Below are 24,647 nucleotides of genomic sequence, written 5' to 3' on the forward strand. Positions count from 1 at the left end.
ACTAACACAACTTCCTGTAACTCTAGCAAGCTGGCTTGGCATTTTTTATTTTTTTTGGCCAGTCTTGGACATCATGGCATCTTTCTTTCTTTCCCTCTGGATGGAAAATTTTGCCAGACCCCTATTTTTCCCTTGCTGAAATAACAGCAGGGTGTTTATGAGTTACTGCAGAAGGGAAATCACAGTTGCAGGTCTTGGCTCACAGGCTCTAAGGGTTATGCTAAGGGCTGTGCACAACAGCATCCCACTTCCCAGCACACCAGCATCCAGCCACAGCCAAAGGCGTTGGGCCTCTGTTACTTAACACAGTATAAATATATTGGTGAGATAAAATGACTAATGAGACATCTGATAGGAAATATCACTGTTTGAAATACCAATAATAGGGAAAAATGAGTAAGAATAAGTGACATCAAAGGTGTGTCTTACCATAAATTCCGGTTGAAATACAGGGAAAGGCCTGTAAAACATATGAAAGGAAAAAAAAAAGATCAGTGGGATATCTGTTTACCATACTTTTTATCAAAACCAAGAGTGTTTTTAAATGCCTGTTTTTTAACACCCAGAGATTATATGTTACAGCATTTATGGATACAGCAGTCAAATCACAGGCATTCTCATGTCATTATATGAAACATATTCCATATGTTTTCCTTGCTGCCACATTAATAAAACTGCATTCTTTTTCACATCTTGAGCTACAAGCAACATTTGAACACAGACTCATTCTTAAAACTGCCTTTTGAGCTAAAATCTGATGCTATGAGCTAAAAATGAACACCATAAGCTACTACAGTAGCAAAAAAACAAGTCATATCATCTGGTTAGAGTTAGACAATGTTTCTTCATCAGTAAAATAAGCTTGGCCAGCTTAGACTATGTTATGCCTCTTTGCCATGCCCTCATTCACTATAATCTCCTTTTTTGATTCAGTTCTTGACCTCTGTTCTTTTGGATGTGGTTTATGGTGTGACCCAACACAGCTGTACTGCTACAAGCCAAAGCTTTCCAAACTGGTACAGGGGGAGGAACTGGAAGATGCTGATGAAAAGAAAGAGCACATTTTTGGGGCAGCTTGGACACCAAAGAATATACATCACACAACAAGAAATATTACAGACACTGTGCCAGGAAGAACAATAATTTGCATTCCTGCTAGCTGTGTGTGTTGTCTTGAGATTTGCATTTCTATGAGCCAGAGTCAGTTTTCCACCAGGAAAAAAACAAAGCTGATGTTTCAGGAGAGAGGCAATTTTCTTGGTGTTCAGCTGATACGTGATATCGCCTTTGCCTCCCACCTCCGGACTGACAGCAGGCACAGCTCAAAGGTATGAGAGCACCTGGGACCAAAGTCTCAAATATCCACCCTGAGGCTCCCTCCAGATCCCCCAGCAATGAGTCATCATACAAAAGAAAGAATTTCTTCTTTACTTAATCACACAGGAAAACATTATTCAAAGCTAATGCTTGCTTTATATTTAACCAGGGAATTAATTAGGGAATGGTGATTAAGAAAGGAGAGGTCTAATGGAAAGAATACATCCTCCCCTCCCCTCTGAAAATACTTAACTAAAATAAAGTGGAGGAGAATTATAGTCTCATTCCTTCTCACAGCCACTACAACTTACATCCTGAAAAGTACTTAGCTTTGTAGTTTGTACCCAATAAATCACAAGAATCAGCTCTTTAAAGAAATAAAGAATAGAGTAGAAAAAAGAAAAAACAACCATCACATGGCTACAGAATTCAGGCTGAAGTGGCAACAGATACTTCAACAATCAGAGAGAAGCATAAAGGACGATTTTGTTCAGTTTAGAAAAAGATCTCAAAATTCACCTCCGTTGCAGTTTCCACATGCTAAGAGATAATTGCTCCAAACAAGTGTTTTGTTTTCTATTCTTTGCAGAATTTGAGTAACAGCATGGGACTTAGACACTTATTTGCCTCAGAAAAGGAATACCAGAGTATTCATGGTTCCTTCTCCTACTGGCCACACAAGCAGGTAAGGGGAAAGAGTCCTGCAGCACCTCCAAAGCTCCATCAATCCTGTGGCTCCTTGGGCAACATCACACATGGTGCCTCTGGGACACATCTCCACTGCTAACTTCAGATTCCACATGTGTGACAAAGCCACCCACCCACCTGGGGGACCTTGGGTGAAATGGTTCTGCATCCCCCTGGCAGCAAAGAGCAGCAGCTCCCCCCAGGTCACTGCAGGTTCCTCCCTGCTGCAAAGCAAAGGGCGGACAGGGCTCTGAGCAAGAGCACAGGTCCTTAAGGTTCTAAAAGACCTCTAAGATCACAGAGCCCAACCCTTACATGAACCTTCCTTACAGCCATGACAGGGACCTTGAAGGGGTCTACAAGACTGGCTGCTGCACTGTGGGGCAGGCTCAGCACACAGTGCCAACATCTGGCACCACAGCTGGGCGTTGGGGTGCTAGAGCCAAGCACCCGAGGGCTCCAGGGGAACAAGCTTCCTTCTCATCTCTGCTCAGAGAGAGATGATGAGAACTGCATTTCCAGCTCTGCATGGCAGCCACTTGTCAAACTTGCTCATCTCCATTCACAGAGTAACGTGTTCTGAGGCTGCTCAGCAAGCTCTGGCTGGCAATTTGTGTGTGCTGTGTGTTTCTGAACACTTTAAAAACTCTTGTGTAGGCACAATCATTACCTTGCTTTCAGTTTCTGTCATGCAGCTGAAACAGATCTGGAATGGAGTTACAAGACTGTATCAAATCCCATCAAGTTCCTCAGGAACATGGGTCTGTGCCATAACTCAGATGAGCTCTGCCCTCTCCCTCATTCAGAGATGATCACGGCACATAACCAGCAGATGTAGTTTCATAAAATGTGACAGTGCTTTAATTCATTCAAGAAGGACCCATGCCTGAGATCACATATCAGCCCTGTTTCCTCTTGGCTCCTAGGGAGACAATTTAGTCTAGATGCCAGGTTGAAATTACTGGCAGAGCAGTAATGGGGAATTCACAGCATGGATATCAACATACTACAATATTTGGCTTATGGACAAAAGATGTTAGGGTTTCTAACCTTTTCTGTGCCTAATTAATAACAACTTAATTATGGATCTGATTTCAATTAAAAAGAATCCATTTCACAGTAGGTAACATTCATTCCTATTTTCACAATAAAAACATTTATCATCTTAATTTGTTGCTGGTAACCACTATTTATTTATGAACTTTTAATTTATTTGCTACCAAAATAGCATATTTGCTTTATTTGGGGACTAATAAGAAATGCTACCCTGAAAGCACTCAAAGCAGACACAACTCTGAAGTTAAACATAAGTAACAAAGGCAGGAGCTTCCTACTACTACTGTGCTTTTGCAATCATCCAGAGAAAGAGGCCAAATTAAATCAGGTCTGTGAATACTGTAAGGCTGAAATTGATTTAATTCCTGTAGGAGAGAGGTGTGGGCTCTCGGCCTCTGGTTCTTTTTAATCCAATGAGTCTTTACCAAGGCTGCAGCGGCAGTGCTAATTAGGATAAAATGTAACGCAGCTTTATGAGGAACATTTACAACAGTCACCATGAGGAGGCCAGGCTGGACTCTGAGACATTTCAGTAAGAAGCACCTGGGTATTTAAATACTTAAGGGCTTATTCTACATCAAGGGGTTCTAGTTCACACTGAGCTGCAGTGTATTAATGGTTATACATTAGATGAATACAATTACTAAGTCTACATGACCAGATGCCTCCTACTGCAGGCACTGCTCCTAATTGCTTACACAGAGCAAGGACTTTTCTTCAAATTAAGTGCTCAGCATTCTCAACTGGTCTCCCAGTGTCATTTCTGCCACAACCAAGCCATATGCAAGGTAAGCACTTTTCTTCCAGCACGTAACACAGCAGACAAAAATAACACCAAACACAAACCCTTCTCTGATTTCCCTGCATCTTCTTATGAAGAGGATTAATGCCCGTTTGAGAGCCATTCCTTCACGCACCTTGCAGTGTGTGATATTCCTCTTCACCAGCCTAAGCTCCTAAAAAGCTTGTGCACCTTAGATGCTTTCCAAAAAGACATGCTCTACGAAAACACTGAACTTCAAAAAACCACAATAAAACTATAAACTTCAGGGACTATTGTACATCTTTTGCTGCACAAACTATTCACAAGGTACCTATACACATATTTAAGATCAGTAACATCAAACACTCAAGTCCAGTTTTGCTGCTGTTACTAGATCAAACTTATAAAACAAATGATTTTATAAACTACTAACTATAATACTATCCTTTTGCCTTTTAAAAATCCTACTATCTGGAAGAAAAATAAATTAAAATCTTATGCTATTTTCCAGCCTCTCTCCTGAAATTATTTCTCTTTTAGTCATAGTTCTGAACCATAATTTAGCAAACAACAGATTTTGAAAGCAACTATCATTCAAAGAAAATTCTCTATTCATAAATAGAGAATTCCAACATAATTCCCTATCCTGAAAGTAAAGAGAAAAAAAAAGGAATAAATGAATATGACAATATTTAAGCTCAGTTGTCATTACAGACAATACTAGCATGTTTGTTATGTGTTTAAATAATAAAAAAAGCAATTATCACCTCAAAAATAACCAATGTCTTGAACATAGCATGTCACATGCAAGCCTTTAGGCATTTGTACAAGCTCCCTCATTCACACACTGGAAGGTTCTCTTCACCAGAGTCAAACACTGGGCACCCAAGTGCCAAAAACGTTGGAGAGAATTTTTTTGGGTGGAAACATAAACATTCAGCTATTTCAAAGCCTAAAAGTTTACATACCAGGTTCTCAAAGGCTGCTGACATCTAACAAAGTGCTGGTCAAGCAACTACAGCTGAAGCTTGGATTCAGACCCAACATGAAATATCCTTTCTGTATTGTGGTTTAAGACTCTTCCAAAGAAAAACAGGTTTAGAAAATGATATGCAGCAATAATCAAATTGAAGTTAAAAATCCAGCAGCTGTGTGGCAAACCAGTGTGTGGTGAACCTGTCACAAAGCTACTGACAGCTGATTGAAGGAGCACTATTCAGTTAGAACAACTTGCAGCAAGTGCATAGAGAAATTCAACAGAGCCCAGAAAACAAACATCTGTCAGGGTTCCAGAGGACCTCCACAGGTTTCCCCTCCATGCTGCTCCCACTGCTTCAGGCAAGTGTTTACCACAAAGGTTGAGGTCTTCTTTAAGTTTGTTTGTTTACACAACACAGCAGCTACTGAGAGAGGCCACTTAAGAGGTTGAAATGGCAAAAAAGAGAATCTTTAAAATTTCCTGTTTACCCAACTAAATAGATCAGGTTGGTAGGATCAGGTTGGCAGGGGAGGATCATCCTCTGATCACCTGTTTGCTGTGTGACAATATTCTTATTGTAAATTATGTGTCTCAGTTCACACAATGAATGCCAATTCTTTTTTTTTTTTTACTGAAGTAATAAAAAACTTCAACCAAGTGACATTCATTCAACAATGAGTGTGGTGAAAAAATATCGAGGAATGATTACTAAGAATTACAAATTCTTTTTCGCATCCGTGTATTCTAACTTTACATGAATTTAAGGTAGACTTTTGAAGACATTGAAACCAGATGCTACAAGGACCTACACAAGACAGCAGAGCATTGTAATATGGAATTAAATTAAGATGGTTCACTACTTGGGGAATCTCACTAAATTTGTTTTTAAAATGTTTCAAATTTAGAATCTTTCAGTAATTAAAAGTAATAGCTCAATTAAATGCTGGGATAAAGGCCTAGACTGAAATTGAGTCAAAGAACCTTATTTCTCCACATACAAACTAAGTTGTGGGGTGAGGTTTGCCTGGTTTTTTTTCCCTAAACTATTTGAATATTTGTAGTTAAAGTGAAAAACTTATGGGGGAACTACAAATTACCAGTTTGGCACATATTTTAAAAATCATCATATTTAGAATCACCGAGACATGAAACCAGACTGCTCAAAGCAGGGCCACCTAAAGCTGGTCACCCAGGACCAGTCAAGGCTGGAATATCTCCACAGATGGAGACCCTACAATGTCTGTGGGCAACCTCTTGTGCTGTTTGACCAACCAGAGACCAGCCAGTCAATTCCTGTGTTTAAACACAGGCCCTCCCAGCTCTCTGCTCTCTGCACACTCCCCTGGGTGCTTTGCTGCCCATCATCTGAGTCACTAATGAAGATCTTTAATTGCACTGGCCCCACAGTCAGCCCCTGGGGTACAGCATTGGTGACTGGCTCCAGCTGGGCCTTGTGCCACAGATCACCACCCTGTAAATCCCAGCAACTCAGCCAGTTTGCAGTCCACCTTTTGCACAGAAAAAAAAAAAAAAAAGACAGAAATAATTGGGCTCATAAGACAGCATTTTCCTAGGATGTTTAGAAGCCATTGCAGTTGAAATACCAATTAAAGCAGCAAAAATGCAGATGATAAGGAAAGAATAAAATACCAAATGCAAATTTAGAACAGATTTATGTATTTTTTTCTTTCTATACCATCCTGTGCCAAAGCAGGCTTGAAAAATGAATGACAAACTGACTTTGAACCACATCTGTGATGTGCTTTCAGCCCCAGCAGAGAACAGTTATGAGTTTCCTTCATGCTGAAGAGCAAGAAATTAAAAATCATTCTTCCTTTTTCAAGAACAGAAAGGAACACTCAACTAGGAGCCCCATATTACATCAGCCTCATGGTGCTACAGAGCACGGAGTAGTTTCTAGGTTTGCCTCTAGAGTCCCTGAACTCCCAGTGCTCAGCATCACTTTGAGGAGAAGAGCTTGAAGATGCAAATTCCTTCACAAGAACAATGCAGATACAGCTCTTATCACATTTTTTTTTTTTTAATGAAGGTTATGGACTATTTTCCACAGACTAATAATACTGTATAATCATATTATTTTGAAAACACCTGTTGTATGAAGGGATTCCATTTCTTCAGCCTGACAGGGCACCTGCACAGCAGGCTTTGGGCATCTCTTTCCCACTGACATATTTCTACTCACAAGATCCTGTAGTATCCACAGACCTCATCCTATGTGTGTATTGCTAAGAGGAAAGCTAGGATCCAGTTTCATCTCTGCTTCCCAATTCCAGGCTGGACTTCTGGCCTGAGGTTTTCTCTACAGTTAATAAAGAAGGTAATTTGACCTGGTTTAGGTGAAATAAATGGCTCTCATGGGAAACGGTTGACTACAGAGCAAAGCTGGATTCCCAAGCTAAATTGAGGTGAAACAGATCCTTCCCTCAGAACAGGAAATCATATGCACTCACCAGAAAGATTCAGGAATACTCTCTCTCTCTCCTGAGTCCTCACCACAGGAATATTATTCCATTGATTCAATTTAAAATTACTTTTAATGAAAAACGTTGAGCCAGATTTCTCCAGCTTCATGAGACAAGCAGGGACTTCCAAGTTCAGCAAATCCCTTCTGTTTCTCCAAAGAGTCAATTAAGAATTACACAGAACCCTCAGTTTTGTGCATTGATTTCATGTCCAGGAGCACAGCTGTGAGAATCAAATGTGCTAGACTCAGGGCAGGCTCCAGGTAGCCCAGGGAGGTTGCTATCCCAGGAAATGCCAGTGCTGAGCCATACAGGGTGCTCAGCAGACACAGGCACTGCAAGCCTGGCCCAAGCCCACAGGGGTTGGTAGGAGAGGACACACACAATGCAGCATCAGCATTTGCAGCATCCACATCATTATCTGCTAGCAATTCCTTAGTGAGCTCAATTTTAGTGTCTAGATCCCTCATTCAAATCAATTTGTGCCACATCTACAGATCAATAGTAGCTTTACATTTGTAATATTTTCGAATGAAAAGAAAAAGGAATAAGAACCCACAAGACTATTGATATAAAAGCTTTAGAAAGGAGATACTCAGCAACAAAAGCATTTACTGACAACAGTGACAATTACCTCAACCTTAAGACTAGGTTAGCCCGTTCTTACTGCTTCATTTAAACCAATATACTCAAGGAAATACCACTGCACCTCTACTGTGGTTTGATTCAGATCTGAGCCAACCTTGCAAGAAAAAGTTATTAAATGATATTAACATAGTAGTGAGATCATACTCTGACAAACAAGAATAATGAGCTAAATTAAGGGGAGATGGATATTGAGGCTTTCCACTAAATGTCCTTAATTTTGAAGGTTTTAGACATACCAGCTTCTGAACCTCAGTGCAATTTTAGTTTTTTACTATTCGCGATATTTATAGCTTCCATTTATATAAAGTAATATGTAATTTTAATGCAGGTCCAATAGTTTCAACTACCATTGACACAGACTGTAAAATGAAAAAGGTAGAATACCTTGTTGAGTGAGATGCTATTTTATATCATTCCTGCCACCCCAACCACGGCAATACAGTGGGTTAATGCCATATTTGGATTCCAACCTTGTCAACACATCAAAGATCCTCCCAGGTGAGGAGGAGCAGGGCTGTGCAATTGATCTCCCCTAACCTGTAACGTCTGTGTCACTCTGGTCCAGGGTGAGCCACTGCAATGCATGTTTCTTTTTGAGAGAGGTAAGAGAGATGCCTTGAAGAAGTACACGATGATGAAAGGTATGAGACAGGCACAGACCTTGGAAAATGTCAAGGGAGATCACAGTCAAAACTGCCTTCTTTATCCAGAATAAATAACAGCAGTTGTGGATTATGTGACTGCAATTCTGTGGAGGAGGTCTGGTGACATAAATCACAGTAAAGACAACTTGAGACTCTTTTTAAAGACCAAGGAGGTTATTCATATTTTTAGCTTACATTCTCCTGTCCCCAGGCACAATCCCTACAGGCATTTCTATGGCCATTAAGAGTCCCCCCAGTGCACTGTTTTTACCCTCCCTATTTATTGTCTGCTGTCACCCCCACGCTATCGCTTTTTCCTTTCCATCCTTCTGCACGCTCCTCCCCGATCCCAGATAGCCGCCATCCGCCCTGCTCCAAATTCACTGCTTCCATTATCACTTCCCTTGCAGCTGGGGCACATCTGCTCTCAGATCCACTTTACCATTTTTCCTGAGGCTTTGCCTTGCTCTCAGCATTGCTGGAATGCCTGTGCAAGGAAAGCAGCAGCTACAGGAATCTCGCCACCATCTGCGCCTTGGTTCAGAGCCATTGCAGGCAGCAAGAAACCCTCAGCTTCAACTGCAATCCAAATCCTATTACCACTGGTTTTTCCTCTTTCAAACTGCTGTTGAATGACACAAACAAGCAAGTTAAACTGCACCAGTATTACACCAAAAACAGCTCAGCAACTCTGGATACCTCATTTCTGGCACACTGTGTTTGGTTCAGAAAACAGAAAACAACACACTTGCTGCCTGAAAGAAGGTTCTGGAAAAAGCAGAGGCAATGTCTTCAACAGGGCACTCAGAAAATGAGGAGTCCTGAAGAGAGGCCAATCCAGGTTTGCAGGTTCTGGCACATTTCCTCATTCTGAGTAACCCCAACAGTGTTTCTTACCAAGTTGAATGAATCTGCATAACACTTTCCTTGGCATCAGTAAACGTGTCGAGATTTGTCGCAATAAAACTTCAATGTCAATGCAAAAAAGGCCGTCACACATATGGGAAAAGTAGAAAAAAAACAACCCCAAAATCTTAAAAAATATGTCTATTTTCTCTTAATTCCTTCAGCTTTCATTCTCTTACAGACATATATTCCTTCTCTTGAGAGGTGTTGCTGCAAAAAATACAAGGTTAACAATTTTAAATGGAACTGTGACTTTAATTTTCTATGTCCTCCTGTTTAATATAATGATCTAGACAGGTTTTTTTATTGAATTCAAGTAACATAATGACTTGTCAAATTCTTCCTGCTTTCAAACATTCTGTATGGAAATAACTGGTATGTATATTTTTAAAATGGCAAAAACAGCAGAAGTCAATAACAGGCATAAAGATTTTCCTCTCTTTTTAAATACATATTTCCCAAATGAAGAAAACTGCACAGTGCAATCAAAATGAAACACAAAAATATAGCTATCACTTTGATTTCCTTTTATTTTCTGGTTGAGTTACCCCCAGATGCCTTTTTCATTAAAAAGAAGAAGAAGAAAAAAAAAGGCATATTGAAATCTCTGTGCTGTTGCTTTCCTTTTTTTTTTTTTTTAAGTAAAGACAGACATGAAAAGGTCTAAATCAGAGACACATTATTATTCAAGAAACATTGTAAGGAATAACCACTTGCATTACTGATATTTATCATTCATGTAAACTATTTAGTGTGAGAGACAAAAGCAGATTATATATATATATATATATTTACAGCTATGTGTATATCAAAAGATACCAGCTCTGGATAACAAATATAGCACACAAAAAAGGGGAAAAACCAACAAAAAACCGGCCAGTACCAAAACATCCCAAAGCAGGGAGGAAAATGAAGGAAATTAGGAACTTTTACCTGAGGATAGTAAAGGTTTAGCATGGCTAGATGGCTTTACAGTTTCTTGTTTTCAAATACCTTGAAGAGAATTAAGAATTAACTGAAAGGTTCCGTACCGTGTGCCATGGTAAAGACTGTATAAAAGCAAAGGGGGAAATGTTGGTAGAGTACTAAAGCCCCAGTTCTTTTTGCTGTCTTTTCTTCAAGCACCCATTGATTTCAGTTTTCAGGGCTCTAATTGCTTCTTTTCAGACTGATTTGAAGGCATTAACATGCATAAATTTCCATTTGTGCTCTTGGGATTTGTATGGCCAACACTACTTGTTATTCTTCCACAGTCTGTTCCCCTGGTTCTTCTACTTTTAAGATCTACTCCAATAGAAAGCTTCTGTCTTGCATTAAAATACAGTTATGAAATTCATAACTAAACAGTACTTTAAACCATATTGTTTAATCTTATGACTTTTCCTCTGACAAGTGTGAAAACGTGTGCAATATGACAGAAGGTTTGCTATAGTAATTGCATGTTGTGATTGAATGAGAGAGTAACAACCACAGAAATAACTGTCTTGCTGAAATTACTGCAGAAGGTAAGTTGCTCCTGTACAGTTTTAACTCATGCACCATCTGTTTCCACAGTCCTTTAAATGTTTCTTCAACTAGTTAAGGGATTTGATTGTTGTTCCTACAGGCATTGCCACATTTTCTCTGACCTTTTTGCACATTGTACCTTGGAAAGTGCACAAATCTCTCCATCCCTTTCTGTCCTTCCTCCCCTCAAATCCTACTGACTGGGACCCATTTATCCACTGCCCACACCTGACTGACCTCCCACTCATGTTTTCTAAATTCTTCCCACATTTGCTAGCAAAGAGGAGATGACATATGGGCAAAATGCGTAGGTCCCTTTGTGCATCCAGTAGATGGAGACACAGTGTTTATTTCCCTAAAAGTTGACATTATTAAACAACAGTTCAAGAATCAAGTAATATCTAAAAATTATTATTATAGTCAGGATTACCTAGTTGTGAAAACAGAAATATATCTAAATAATAATCACACTGTAGAGTTGAATTACGATGCTAAATCATTTGCAATATAGCACTAAGTAACACTGCATTAAACTTAACAGATTATCAAGACTAATTCTATATTAAAAAAACAAACAGCTGAAGTTAAAATGAAAATGCACTACAAACAAAATCTCTTCATCTAAAGCATTTTCCCCTTTATATCAGGAAAGCTCTACAACGAAAGAGCTAATACAACAAAACTGTTGTAACACTGCACACAGTGACATTATGTTACAAGAGTAATGTAGTCACAGACACCTTGTAGTTACAACAACTGAGGTTCCTTCAACTCAAACCTCCAGGTGAACAAAAAAAAAAAAAAAATAGGGGATATCAGATGAAACCAATGTGTTGCAAATTAAAAATGAATAAAAGGAGATTCTTCTTCACATAAAACAGTGGATGCCACAGAAATGAGAAAAGCTTAGGGGAGTTGAAAATCAATAATATGAATTCACCTAAGAAAAAAGCCAATGAGCAATTTGAAGCATGGAGATAAAAGCTGTGGATCAAAAAGTCCCTAAGTGATGAAAAACCAGGGCTAGGGAAGCGTTCTGACAACTGCCATTAAATGCTTACCCCATCCCTTCACTCCCCACTGAGCATCAGCTTTTGGCCAAAGCCAAGGCAGGGCACTAAGACGCTTTGCACTTGGGCTGACCCAGCACAGCCCTTCACATACTCCTCAGCAAACTTGCTGCATAACTATAGAGAAAATTATGAACAAACAGGCAAGAGGTGCAGTTTTGGGGGTTGTTGTAAGCTAAAATCTCTGTGATTTTAGAATTGCATCGGGACAGCAATTGCCAAAATAGCAAATGACTGCAAGCCTCCTCTGCCCTGACCAAGACAGGGTTTTGGAGAGCAAGTCTTCCATCCCATTTGCTTCTGCAGATGTCCTTTTGAGCAAAGGCTACCTTTGTATGTAAAGTTGCAAAGCCAGTGGGGGAGTTTATTGCATGATGTGCTCTTGCTTTTCTGTGGCACAAACAAGAAATGTGTATCACACTAGCCAGTGCTAATCATACAAGGGAATACAGACCCTCCTGATCCTTGCTGGATTTGCTGCAACCACCAGGCAGCGAGCGTCCTCACTTCCCTTGTGAAGGACTCTCCCTCTGGCCTCCTTTGTTTGTTCCCAATGCGCTGCTGTAGGAGGCTTTAGGAAACACTTCACCACTGCACAATGAAAAGCTCTCTGAATCCAAAATGTAAAACATTATATTGCCTTATCTTTATGACAAAAGAAGATGTGTTCTATGCTCACCTTTCATAAGCATATTGAATACAACAATGTAATAATAATATCTAAAACATTTGACAAAACTCTACTTCTGCTATATCTTATATTTTTTTGTTAACTGACTGCTCCATCTGAGAGCAGCATTCTCATTATAGAGCCCCCTAAGAAACATACCATCCCCAGCAACATCTTAAAAGTTGAGCATTTGATTTGCCTTTCCCAACAGAACTGTTTTCAAGAAGTCATCCAAAACCACTTTCAGATAATTTATCCCCAAGGAGTTACAACTAATTAAGAGTCCATGCACGGGTTAGCAATTTACATGATTCCATCGTGGTTTCTGCAATTTTTATCTAAAGTCTTTGAAGTTTATATATAATGTCAGTCATTCTAAATCATCAGTAAATTACCATCCTCTATACTGCACTGCTGGAAACACTGTTAAATATATGGAGCAAAACTGGTCCTGACACCATTCCCCCTAATACTGCTGTTAACATCTTCCATTGAGAGAACAGCTCATTTGCTCATTTCTCATTTGCTAATTGATTTTTAATCCATAACTTCCAAAGGCTATCGATTTCTCCATCCCATGAATATTTTCTGAATAAACAATGCTGCTTATTTTCTCAAGAATACCCAGCAAGGAGGGAGGCTGCCACTGCAGTACAAGCCTTCATGGTTTAGTTGGTGCCAGAAAAAAAGTAGGAGACTCTCTCTAGAGTGTCCAGACAAGACAGTCAAGACTTTCATCCTTAGCTCAATGAAGGGGGCACACACTGCCCAGGACAGAGGGATAGAGCTGGGCAAAAACAGCAATTCTAAGTGCAGGTAGCAGCAAACAGAAGGCAGGGAGGCCAACACATGTGACTTTTCAGCCAAGTCTTGAGCTGTTCTAATAATAAACCAGGGAAATAGCTTGAACATTACATGTTATTGAGCAGCGGACCCTGACCTTTCTCAGTGCGTACACCGCAAGCAAAGTCAGCCCTTTCCTTCCCTGGCACACGGAGCACCGTGACAGCAGCTCTGGCTTCAGCTCGCTCAAGTGACCTGTGGCCACAGGACAAAGAGCACTGCTGAAGGTTTTGGCTTTTCTTCTTAAGAAGACATTATTTTATTTTACAGATATTTGTGGAAGTAAGCTATCCTCATAAAAACAGTGGTAACTTGACCAATGATAAATCAAAATACTGTGGTTTTAGCTGGACGTGGAATCTATTTGGGATGATTGGGCTGGTAGTACTACAAGTGTAGCACAAAGCTTTCTCATTTCTCTCCTTGAAAATATTTCTTCAAACCTAGTGTCTAAAAAACATGACAAATGTTAAGTTGATGTTTCACTTTGCCAAATCCTAACACCTAACACTACCTCTTCATTGGGGTCCTTAAACAGTCATATTAAATACACCAGCAATAAAAAAAGCATAAGCTATGACTGATTTGGTCTCTTCAGCTGCTGGGATCAGTCCAGACAAACCACAAATTCTTTATGAACTAAAAAGCAGAAAATTAAAATACATAGATTAAGCTAAACCAACTTTAATACACTTCAGGATTTTGGCTACCACTTCATCTATAGTTAACATTGGCACTAATATGTTTTACCATATTAGAACCAGTATGCCCTTAAGTCTAGCATTATGGCATGGAATAAAAAGTGGCCAATCCCATATTGTGACTCAGAGAAAATCTCTATGTGATCTAGCAAAAAGTGTAGTCCTTTCTCCTCAAGCCCTGAGAGTTTCCAGAGGATATGGCTATGCCATCACTCAGGACAGTGAAGGACACCTGCCATGGATTTCCATGTACAGAAAAGCCTTGTCTGAGAACTGGAAGGAAAACTGTGCAATGATGCAGGATGGAAGGGGAAAGGCAATGAGGATACCAGTTTTACTCTAAGAGCACCTGTAAGATCAAAGAGTTTCAGAGAGCACTTGCCTGTAGCTGCAGACACTGTGAATCATAAATTTATCAGTATAAGGATTTTAATGCAGGAACTCCAAGGACATACAAGTAGCAAACCTACTTCATTAAATACTAATGCTTCCTTCTCACAAAACAACTTGTGTCACTACATAGAGCTGTGTGGGTAAAATACAGCAGGGGGGAGAAAAGAGACTTAAATTTGAGGGTGATGAGGCCTTGGCAAAGGTTGCCCAGAGAAGCTGTGGATGCCTCATCCCTGGAAGTGTCCAAGACCAGACTGGACAGGGCTTGGGAGCAACCTGGGATAATGTAAGGTGTCCTTGCCTGCAGCAGGGGGCTTGGAACAAGATCATTTTTGAGGTCTCTTTGAACCCAAACCATTCTGCAATTCTATGATTTTCCTGATTGTTTTACTTTAATTTTCAGGAAGTGAAGAATACTTTTTTTCAGTATTATCTCTAATTTCCAAATGCTCTTTAACAATGGATTAATTCAAGTTATAGTGCAGTATCAATATTTTTCTATTGCATAATAATTCATAAAGGGCTGGAAGGTCCATTCTTTTGTATTTCATGTTAAAAAAATTGCATTTTCCTATGTTGCTCCTAATTATTAGATACAAAAGGAAACTAGCAAATAAATAAATTTTACTCAAAAAGAAAAGAGAGAGAGAGAGGAAAAAAGCTGTTTGGCAATACTCTTCACCACAACCTAGATTCTACATTTGACAGAGAAATCCACACTGTCTTAATCCTGAGTTTAGGCTAATAATTATTATGAGAAACAGCATTAACTGATCGTGCTTTGTCATCATAAATTAGAATAAGGCAACTCTTTGCCTTTAAAAAAAAAAGAAAATTACAACAACAAACTGTTATTGTACTAGTGAGGAAGGGAAAGTATCCATATGTGACAGAGACTGGCAGTATATTTTACACAGTCTGTGCTCAGAGTCTAGTGCTGAAAGGCAACACAGCACCCAGAGGGGGACACCACATCCTTTACACTGGAATAGGCTGTAGGATCAGCGACAAAATGCCTGGAGTAGGATGGCATTCTCAATATTTGCCTCTGCTGATATTGAGTCTGCTCTGTTGAAGCCTCATGTTCAAGTTTTGCAATATTGGTTTTTGTGCAGTAGAAAGAGTGATCTCCTCAAATAAAAACAACAGGACTGCATATTGTTCTCTGTAATTGTCTCTGTCGTGGGGGTGAAGCCAATCCTGACACACAATGGACTGTCAATGGCTGTATCTAATGTGGAGTACTCCCTTTCTGATATCACTGAAACCTTTTACTGGACCTGCCTTTTTGTCAATACCTTTCTTTCACATAAATACGATTTTCAATTTTCATCAATATGTCCAGTTCTCTCCCAACAGAGCAAAACTGAGGAGGAAACAAAGGTGGATTATGCAAACTGTGTGAACATCAGCTTCATGTAAGCTTTGCTCTACATTCAATCAAAATTTAAGGACAAACAGCTAATATTTTGTTAAAACATCACAATAAAAAGACCAAACTGGGCAACTGGAAATCCTACAGAAAGAGAACACTGAAGCCATCACCTGAAATACTTCCAGCAGAGGTGTCTCAGACATCACTTATCTTGTTTCAACTCAGATACATAAAAAATCTGAATGTGACCCACATTGTAGTCTTTGGATAGGTCATTATCTCTCATTTCAAGAAAACCATATGCTACCAGAACTGCAGCATAGGCTTAGTTGAACCTACTCTAATCAAGGAGCCATTTTGCCAGTGAGATACTTCTCCATATTGAATGAGTGAGGGGAAATGCCAACGTTTCTCTGCTGGTCTTGGCTGGGATAGAGTTAATTTTCTTCTTAGTACCTGAACTGTGCTTTGGATTTGTTCTGTTGGTAACACAGGGATGTTTTAGTTATTGCTGGGCAGTGCTTACACAGAGCCAAGGCCTTTTGTGCTCCTCACCCCAGCAGCGAGAAGGCAGGGAGTGCACAAGGAGCTGGGAGGGGACACACCTGACCAAAAGGGATATTCCAGACCACAGGACAACATGCTTGACCTATAAAGCTGCAGGGAGAAGGAGGATGGAGGGGACAAAGACGTTTGGCTTTCCAAGCGACCATTTTGTGCCATCAGGCCTTGCTTTCCTGGGGATGGCTGAACACCTCCCTGCCCACAGGAAGCTGTGAATGAATTCTTTTGCTTGTGTGCACAGCTTTTGATTTCCCTATGTTGACTATATGATGCTTTTACCCCAATTGTCTGTTCTGTTTATGCTGAATAATAAGTTTTGCAGCTTTAAGCCTTGTTCCAGAGAGTGAAGGGGGGAGAGAAGAATGCACAGTTTGTTTTCAGACACTGCACTCACTCCTCCACATTCCTGCTCCTGGACTGTGATGTCTGCAGATGGACAGACAGTGGGACAGAGCTCTCCTTTGTTTTTAGTTAGTTTAGCTAGCTGAGGCAAAGAAGTTCCCTGGACTGTGGTATTTTTTCTTTTCTTTGGACCTGTTTAAACCTGCTCTGGACTGAACACCAGAAGAGCACCAGCAGCTCACACCTGATGCCCACTGGGCCAGGCCTGGCCTGGCCTGCGGCATTTCCAGCACTGGAGGGACTGATCAGAGACTGAGTGAGCTGAACTGCAACCCGGGGAGGGGACTTTCTGAGTTTGTCATCTCTTTTGGAGCAGCAAGGGGTTTTAATGTTTAATATTGTTTAGGGTTTATTGTTTAATAAACAGGTTTTTTCCATTTTTTTCCAAGGAGTTATTTTCTCCTGAAGCAGTTGTGGGGAGGGGCCAGTTGAATCTGCTTTCCTAGAGGAGCCCCTTTGGGGGTTCTCTATCAAATTTTGCCCTGAACCAGGACACCCTATTAAACTGGGTTTATCTCAACCCAGGAGTTTTTTCACTGTTTTTTTCTGACTGTTTCCCCCAATCCACTAGTGAGGGAGCGGCTCTGTGGGTCTTAGCTGCTGGGTGATGACTTTCAAGGAGTGAAATATGACAAATATGCCACTCAAATGAACCTATCTGCAGCATACCACAGTAAGAGATTTTATTGGCCCTGTAAAACCCTGTGAGCCCTAGGAAGGCTGCTGCATCTTGACTAAGGCAATTTCTCCATCAAGGAACTATTTACATATAAACAGGCTTTGCTATAGAAGCATGCCATGACATTAAAGATGAGGGAGGAGTGGGGGAAACAAGTGCTGTCAAGGCCACTTCCAAACTAAAGTGTTTTCGAACCTCCCAAGGTAATTCCTTTGGCAAATAAAACAATTTTTATTCAGCCATCTCTATCTTCTGCACATTTCCAGAAAGACAGGCTCTCTGAGCTACCTATTACATCATTTAGTTCCTACTGTAATAATAGTCTGTATATAAAAATAGGTCCCAACATGTTTTTTAGGGCTGCCAATGCATCCAAAAGTCACAAAACCCTAGAATTATGATTGTTGCACAGTTCTTCATGCATTTACTCTGCCTCAAAGATATTTTCTTCAGTTTTATGCATTTCTTTCTGCTGAAACCTAACTTGTTCAGTTTATAAAAGCACAAATCATGTTATTAGCATGAGTTAGGTAATTCTAAGCATCTTCTGAAGGCAGTGCCCCAAGCTTCTTGGGCCTTCCCCACCCTCCAAAGTATTCCTACAGCCACAAAACACACTCCAGAAAAGAATTTGTGAATGTATGGATACCTCAGTGGCACAAAGTTTACTGTGATTCTGATGGGCTCATGACTGTGTTTCTGCTGAAGGAGACAGAACCCCATATACAAAGTTTTTGTTGGCTTTGAGCTGGCTGTACTATAGAGGACAAATTTTAATCCAGAAAAAAATTAGTGAGGTGCAGATAAGTAACACCTAATATGACAAGGTTTTTAGAAATTGAACCAGTGTAATGATTTTATGCCAGACCAGTGCTGTTTAACACATGGCTGTGGCAGCCTTTCTGCAGCATTAAGAGACCTGGAACAGATTTCCTGTATCATCAAACCACAGTAGAAAATGAAACAACTTCATTTCCTAGTGTATGCACCAAAAAAAAAAAAGAAATGAAAAATAATGTGAAATGAAAAGAAAATATCAGAGTAATGAAAAAAAAGTATCAGAGTTGGAAATGCAGCTGCCTGATACATCGAGGTTGTTTTTTCTGTTTGTTTGGGTTTTTTACTAGAAATTTGCAGCTGGGGACAAATCTGGGCATTTCTTTTGATTGCTGATGAACTCCCCTTATACCCAGCTTTTTTAAGTTAGATCAGCAGAAGAAATTCTGCAAACAGCCCACACCCTTCCCTGAGTTTGCATGGCCTAGAATGCAAGCCTACAGCACATCTGCCTGCACTGCTCCACTGACAGCCCAGACAACTCCTCTGCTCCCAGCAGCAAGGAAATACACTCTGAGCTTGTGCATCCACAGTGGCAATGCAGGGGAAACATGCTTTCTGCAAAACCCCAGATTTTATTTTCAGACTCATAGTGTGAGCACTGACCCAGTACCATGTAGGAGGTGAAAGCTGCTGTGTCCCACAGACTGAGATGCTCAGGCAGCCTTCAAACCACAAAATGCCACTCTCAGCCCTGCCAAACATCCCTCATACAGCTGCCTCCCCACAGCAGACAGTTTTCCCATTTTCAACTACTGAAATAAATTATTTCTTTACAATTTCAAGATGTTGACTTCAAAATTATAGTTAAAAGAACCTAATATTCAGAGCAAACATGAATTCATGAGGTAAAAGGAGCTCAGAAACAAAAAAACACAGGAAACAAGGCACTCCTGGATTTCTGCTAAAAGAAATAGTTTTGCTGTAATAATTGAACAAGAATTTCAGTTCCATACACACACTTGCTTTACTCACATTACTGCCTCAAGGATTTCCTTTCCAGAGCCATGAAGTCTCACTTTGAGATGTCCCACTGCATCTTAAGCAGAAGCCTGAGAAACATGGACTGGAATTCTGCTATTTCTGGTCACTTCAAACATCAGCAAACTAGTTGATCAGACACATCTTCCACAGGGTCTGCAAAGCTCTATAATTTTCCTGGGTTTTTTTTTTAAGTAGTAAAATGGTGTCCATCAGCTGCTGATTAATAAACACTGGCCACACTATCTGCCTTCCTATAATAACAGTGCAATACAAGCAACCCTCACAGTGAGAAGTGCTTTTGGACAGACAATGTTTGGTTACAGAGCATCAAAGAAAACATTCAGCCACTTAAAAAAACCAAATCAAACCAACTGAAAAACCCCAAACAAACAAAAGGAAAAAAATCTTTTTACCTTAGCAGAATACAGAGGCGAGAAACTTTAGCATTAATTTACATTTTGGTATGCTCCTAAATTCAAAATTAACTTGCTTTTGTTACCCTGATCTTTATTAAATATTCCATTTTCCTTCTCGAAGCGATGACATCTTACTGTAAATCAGCCTTTGGTTGGAGACATAAAACCAGAAGTCATCCTACTGGGATCTAATTACCCCAGCTGGATTATGTTTTATCAAACAGATGCTTGCAGACTTTCTCCTTTGCTGTTTCTTTCTGGAAAATACCTCTAATAACTTTTTGGAAGTTTCCCACGCTGGCTGCACTTTGCTAATCAAACTTTGTGCAGAAATAGCCTTGTGCACTCCACCTGTAACAGTTTTCTGAATTTATATATTTTAGAAATACATAAAAGCTCTCTGAGCAGCTTTTCCTGTCAGTCCTTGCTCTCTGCAGTCTGCCCTCATAGCAAAGCTCAAGGCTGGGGCCTCATAGAGTCATTTGCATGATGTAATAAATTACCAGCATGAATCAGGTACATCATTAACATAATCATGTTAGCTTACAAAAAGCTCCAGACATTAAAAACCTGTTTCCCTAACAAAGCAAAAACACAGAGCCTCAGGCAGCTCCTCAGCTCAGCAGCTGTGGAGTCATCCAAGGCTGGAAGGTTGAGCTGGTGACTGGCTCTCACCCCAGAGCTCCTGTCCTAGGGAAACAGCCAGAGCCACGGGCCAAGGATTAAAAGGTGACACAGCAACCTGGAGAGGTGACTATTAGAAGTTCTAATAGTCAACCCCAATGCTGCTCTGAGAAACCCCACGGCCAAAACTTCCCACCTGGCTATTTCTGATTTTGGTCACATCCACGAGTTGGGTTTTTTCCCAGCTCTCCTCACTAAGTACATCCAAGTTACCACCAGTACATCACCTCTTGCCTTTGCCAATGGCATTTCATTCCTTTTAGCAACACAGAGTAAACACCAGGTTTCAGGAAAATGTCTCTGCATGTTGAAGCTTTCCTGCAAGATCTCTTTTGCCCCTCTGGTTCTGAAGCCTCATGCTGTAAAGCTGTCCCTCTCCATCTCTTACCCTGCAAGGGATTAAGCAATTCTTCCAGACCTTTCTGGATCCTGTCTGTAACACTGAATTTCACCAGTGCAACAGAGACACCAAACTCCAGTTATTCCTTTTCCTCCTCCTTTGCAGAGGTTGTGGCCAGGTAAAAGACCAGTTAGGGAGCTTTCTTCCAATAGATGTGTCCTTCAGTTTGAGATGTGGGATCAGTCACATCATGGCCAGCATTCCCCTTGAAAGGCAGGTACATCACAGCTAGGTGATACACAAAGCTTAAGCTGATGTGCTGCTGACTGGTCCACAGCAAAAAAAAAAGAAGATCCCAGTAAAAACAAGCTGAGAAAAAGTTGGCAAAATGATTATTTATCTCCCACTGTTCTCTTGTCTTTGAGTTTGGCCAGGTTGGGCTGCCTAAGGCTTGAGAGTGCTGCATTTTCCTCACCTGATCTATTATTCATGAGTTCAACTATAAAGACAGCCATAAAGATCACTAAGCTTATATCAGCAGCTGAAGTTTACATGCTCCATATCCATCAACACCCCCCAGCTTCAACCATTACAGCAAAATACCTCAGAAAAACTAACAATGAACACGGCAGAATGGGAATAGCTTCAGAATATTGACATTCCTCCCAAAATACTTTCCCATTGTCTTGAGCTTCAGACACAGTAGGTTTCACCAGACTCACCTCTGTAATCTGACTGTTGTATGGCAAAACTTCACAGAATAAATCCATTTTAAAATTACAATAGTAATCAGAAAATCCTGCAGTTTTAATTGTGCAATGTACTATTATTAAATATCTATATAGAGTTACCTTCCCTAAGGGATGTCCTTTCTGCTGGGGAGTGGAAGGGGATGGAGATTGACGTAAACTGCCCTACAACTCTCTGCACTCCTGAATTATCATTTTTTAACCTTGGGGAAAAATTGAATTCTGCTACTGAATAAATTTAGCACAGAGTCAACTTAATGATCACATTAGTCCCTGTCTGTTCTCCCAATGCCCATTCACTATTTAATTAACCTATTTCTGTAGGTTACTTCCTGGAGCTATTTTTAGGTAGTTTAATCTAAGTCATCCCTTCTCTGAAGATGGTTGCATGAGTTACCTTTCTTCTACCAACTGTGTCATTGCCATTTGGGTGTTAGCAGGAACATGGTTATGCCAAAGCCTGCTCTGACTTAATCTGTCAGTATAGCACTGCCCTAAGTCTTTTTTTTTTTTTTCTGGTTAATTCTTGGGACAACAGAAATCATTCCTGCTACTTTAGCAACTTGCTAGAAGATGGATTTTCTTCGGTCAGACCAATAATTCAATCACGATCACAGGCTGATTTAATTACAGGGGGGTGGAAAAAGAACCTATACATCATTTTCCTGGAAGCAAGACCCACACACCAGAGATCTTATGACAAAGGCTTCGTGTGCCAGCCCACACAGCCTGCAGCTGTAGCAGCCAGAGGGGCGTCTGCTGGTGAATGCGCTGACAGAAAAACCTCATTATCCAAACTGAGGAAGTGACGTCTACACTGCTTTTGTCTGCAAAGGGTGCAGGATGGACATGACTAACAACCAGAGAGTTGTTATTGTGGTTTGTTTGCCTCAGTGCACAGTTAACTGCAAAGCTAAAAAACAGGCAGCTAAAAAACATACCAAAATGCCTCCTAGAGCAGGAGCTTGGACAAAGCTTTAAAATATATAGAATTGCCATTTGGAGCCTGGGATTTGCCTGAAAGGGAACCTGAAAAGAGACCCTACTTCCCCAGCTGATCCACAGAGAGACTGGGCATCTTTAGGAAAGAATTTGTAACTATCAGAGTAATATTTTGAGTGATTGTGATACTGGCTGTCAACATCTCACAAGTCTTTAGCTGTAGCAGATTGCTGTAGACTGGTCTTTGCTGAATGTATGTCTGAGATTTTATCTTGTAAAAAAAAACTGGTTTTTTTCTGCATTATTATTGCAATTTTGACCAATCTGCTGGCAAATCAGCCTTTCCAGCCTCATTCTCTGCCTATTGAAAACATACCAAACAATTGCTTATACCTCTAATGGGTAAGAGGTGATGGCTAAGGCTTTCAAATTCCTTTTCCAAAACATTCCATCTACGTTTTAGTGAAAAAGCAAGCTCCTGGGACTTGGAGGAAGGGGGAGGGGCTGGCAGGAGATCTTAGCTGAATCTATCATTTTCATAAAGTCAGCTGAAGTCCCTTAGAAATTAAGAGGAAAATAAAATGTGCTCTGGGTAGTGGTGAATCCAGCACTATAATAATCTATGCGCTCTTCCAGCATGCAGTTTGAAGTAAAAAGCAGAAAATAAAGGATTGTCTTTAAAAAGTTAAGAGTTTAAAAAAGTTTACAGGTCAGAGTCAGAGGCATGATTGGCAAATGTGGAAAAAAAACCAGAGAAGAACAACAATAATAAAAATATGGAAAAATGAAAGATATTAATGATTACAAAGTCAGACCTGTAACTAAATGCCTTGAAATTAACTCAGCACACACATCAAATACTGCCTTTTCTAGCCTTCGGCTTGTGAAAATATAGTTCTCGTCTTGTCCTCTGAAATGTTCCTATATCATAAATGATTTTTAATGGAATAACTTGTTTTCCATTTTATATGTATTGATTATATATCATTACTAATATTATAACATTTTATTTTTCTTTCATATAAATGTTTTGTATAAAGTAAACCATGTTGGGACTAAATGTATCACTATACCACTGCTCATTATTAAGGAAATAATATAAATTGCTAAAATAACAATGATTTATTATATTAAAATAACATATAGTACACATTTTCTAAAATAGTGTATATAAAACTATGCTTCTAATATAGCATAGTTTCCCCTAATGTGTATTTTTAACAACACTGGAAATCTGTAAGATACAAAATTACACAACAAATATCAAGTAAAGATATCAGAGATTATGTTTTCTTTAATTATGTGCAGTGTTTTGGTCAATAATAACACCAAAAATTAAATATGAGGTAAATGTAGTATAGATAATTAAAATGTTCAGCTTACTCAGGCTGGGCCATTCAGAGGAGAAAAACAAAGAGTGTGCATATCATAAGCATCCTTTCCTTTTGTATCGATTTTAACTTCCAGTATTCTGCCAGGATTTTTTAGATGCCACTCTAATTCATCTTAGGAGAAAACATGTTCATTAATAACTACAATGGATACATTTAGGTTTTTTTATGCTACTAATACACTTATCAACTGCAGAAAGCAAGAAATGGTGCACTACCTGGAGAGCTTTTGCTGGATAACTACTTTTTCACAAGTGTGTAGTGAAACAGGGGGGTGGCTGTGACTTTTCGGGTGTCTGACTGCACCAGGAATGTTTTGCAGCAGAAAATGCCTTTTTTAATGCAAGATCTGCCAGAAAATATGATCACAGTTGCTTTTTTGCAGCATCTAGGAATAAAATCAAGACTTCAAAAGGATGCCTGTAAGTAGGAGGGAAAGTGGATGCAAAGCAAAGCTGAAACCAACAGTGAAAAATAAAAGGAAATTCTGAACTTTGAAGTCATAAATTTCATGTTACCTTACCAAGAGTATTTATTGTCTCTAAGCATTACCACCTCCCCTCTCAAAAAAAATTCATACCAAATTTGATAAAGATAATATTCTGGTTTTTTCTTCAG

General features: G+C 39.8%; 1 protein-coding gene across 4 annotated transcripts in view; it reads right to left on the bottom strand.

The window, feature by feature from the left end:
- MACROD2 (mono-ADP ribosylhydrolase 2) overlaps positions 1–24,647 on the bottom strand; it is an 850,774-nt gene that overhangs the window by 279,213 nt on the left and 546,914 nt on the right. For all 4 annotated transcript variants that reach the window (XM_071422251.1, XM_071422242.1, XM_071422232.1 and 1 more), the window contains one exon: positions 430–460. In XM_071422251.1, the coding sequence (XP_071278352.1) occupies positions 430–460 (31 nt within the window). The remainder of the gene's footprint in view (positions 1–429; positions 461–24,647) is intronic.

This window comes from Agelaius tricolor, unplaced genomic scaffold (genome assembly GCF_023055355.1).
Source record: "Agelaius tricolor isolate 1412-34295 unplaced genomic scaffold, bAgeTri1.0.p SCAF_1, whole genome shotgun sequence".
NCBI classification, from domain to species: domain Eukaryota; kingdom Metazoa; phylum Chordata; class Aves; order Passeriformes; family Icteridae; genus Agelaius; species Agelaius tricolor.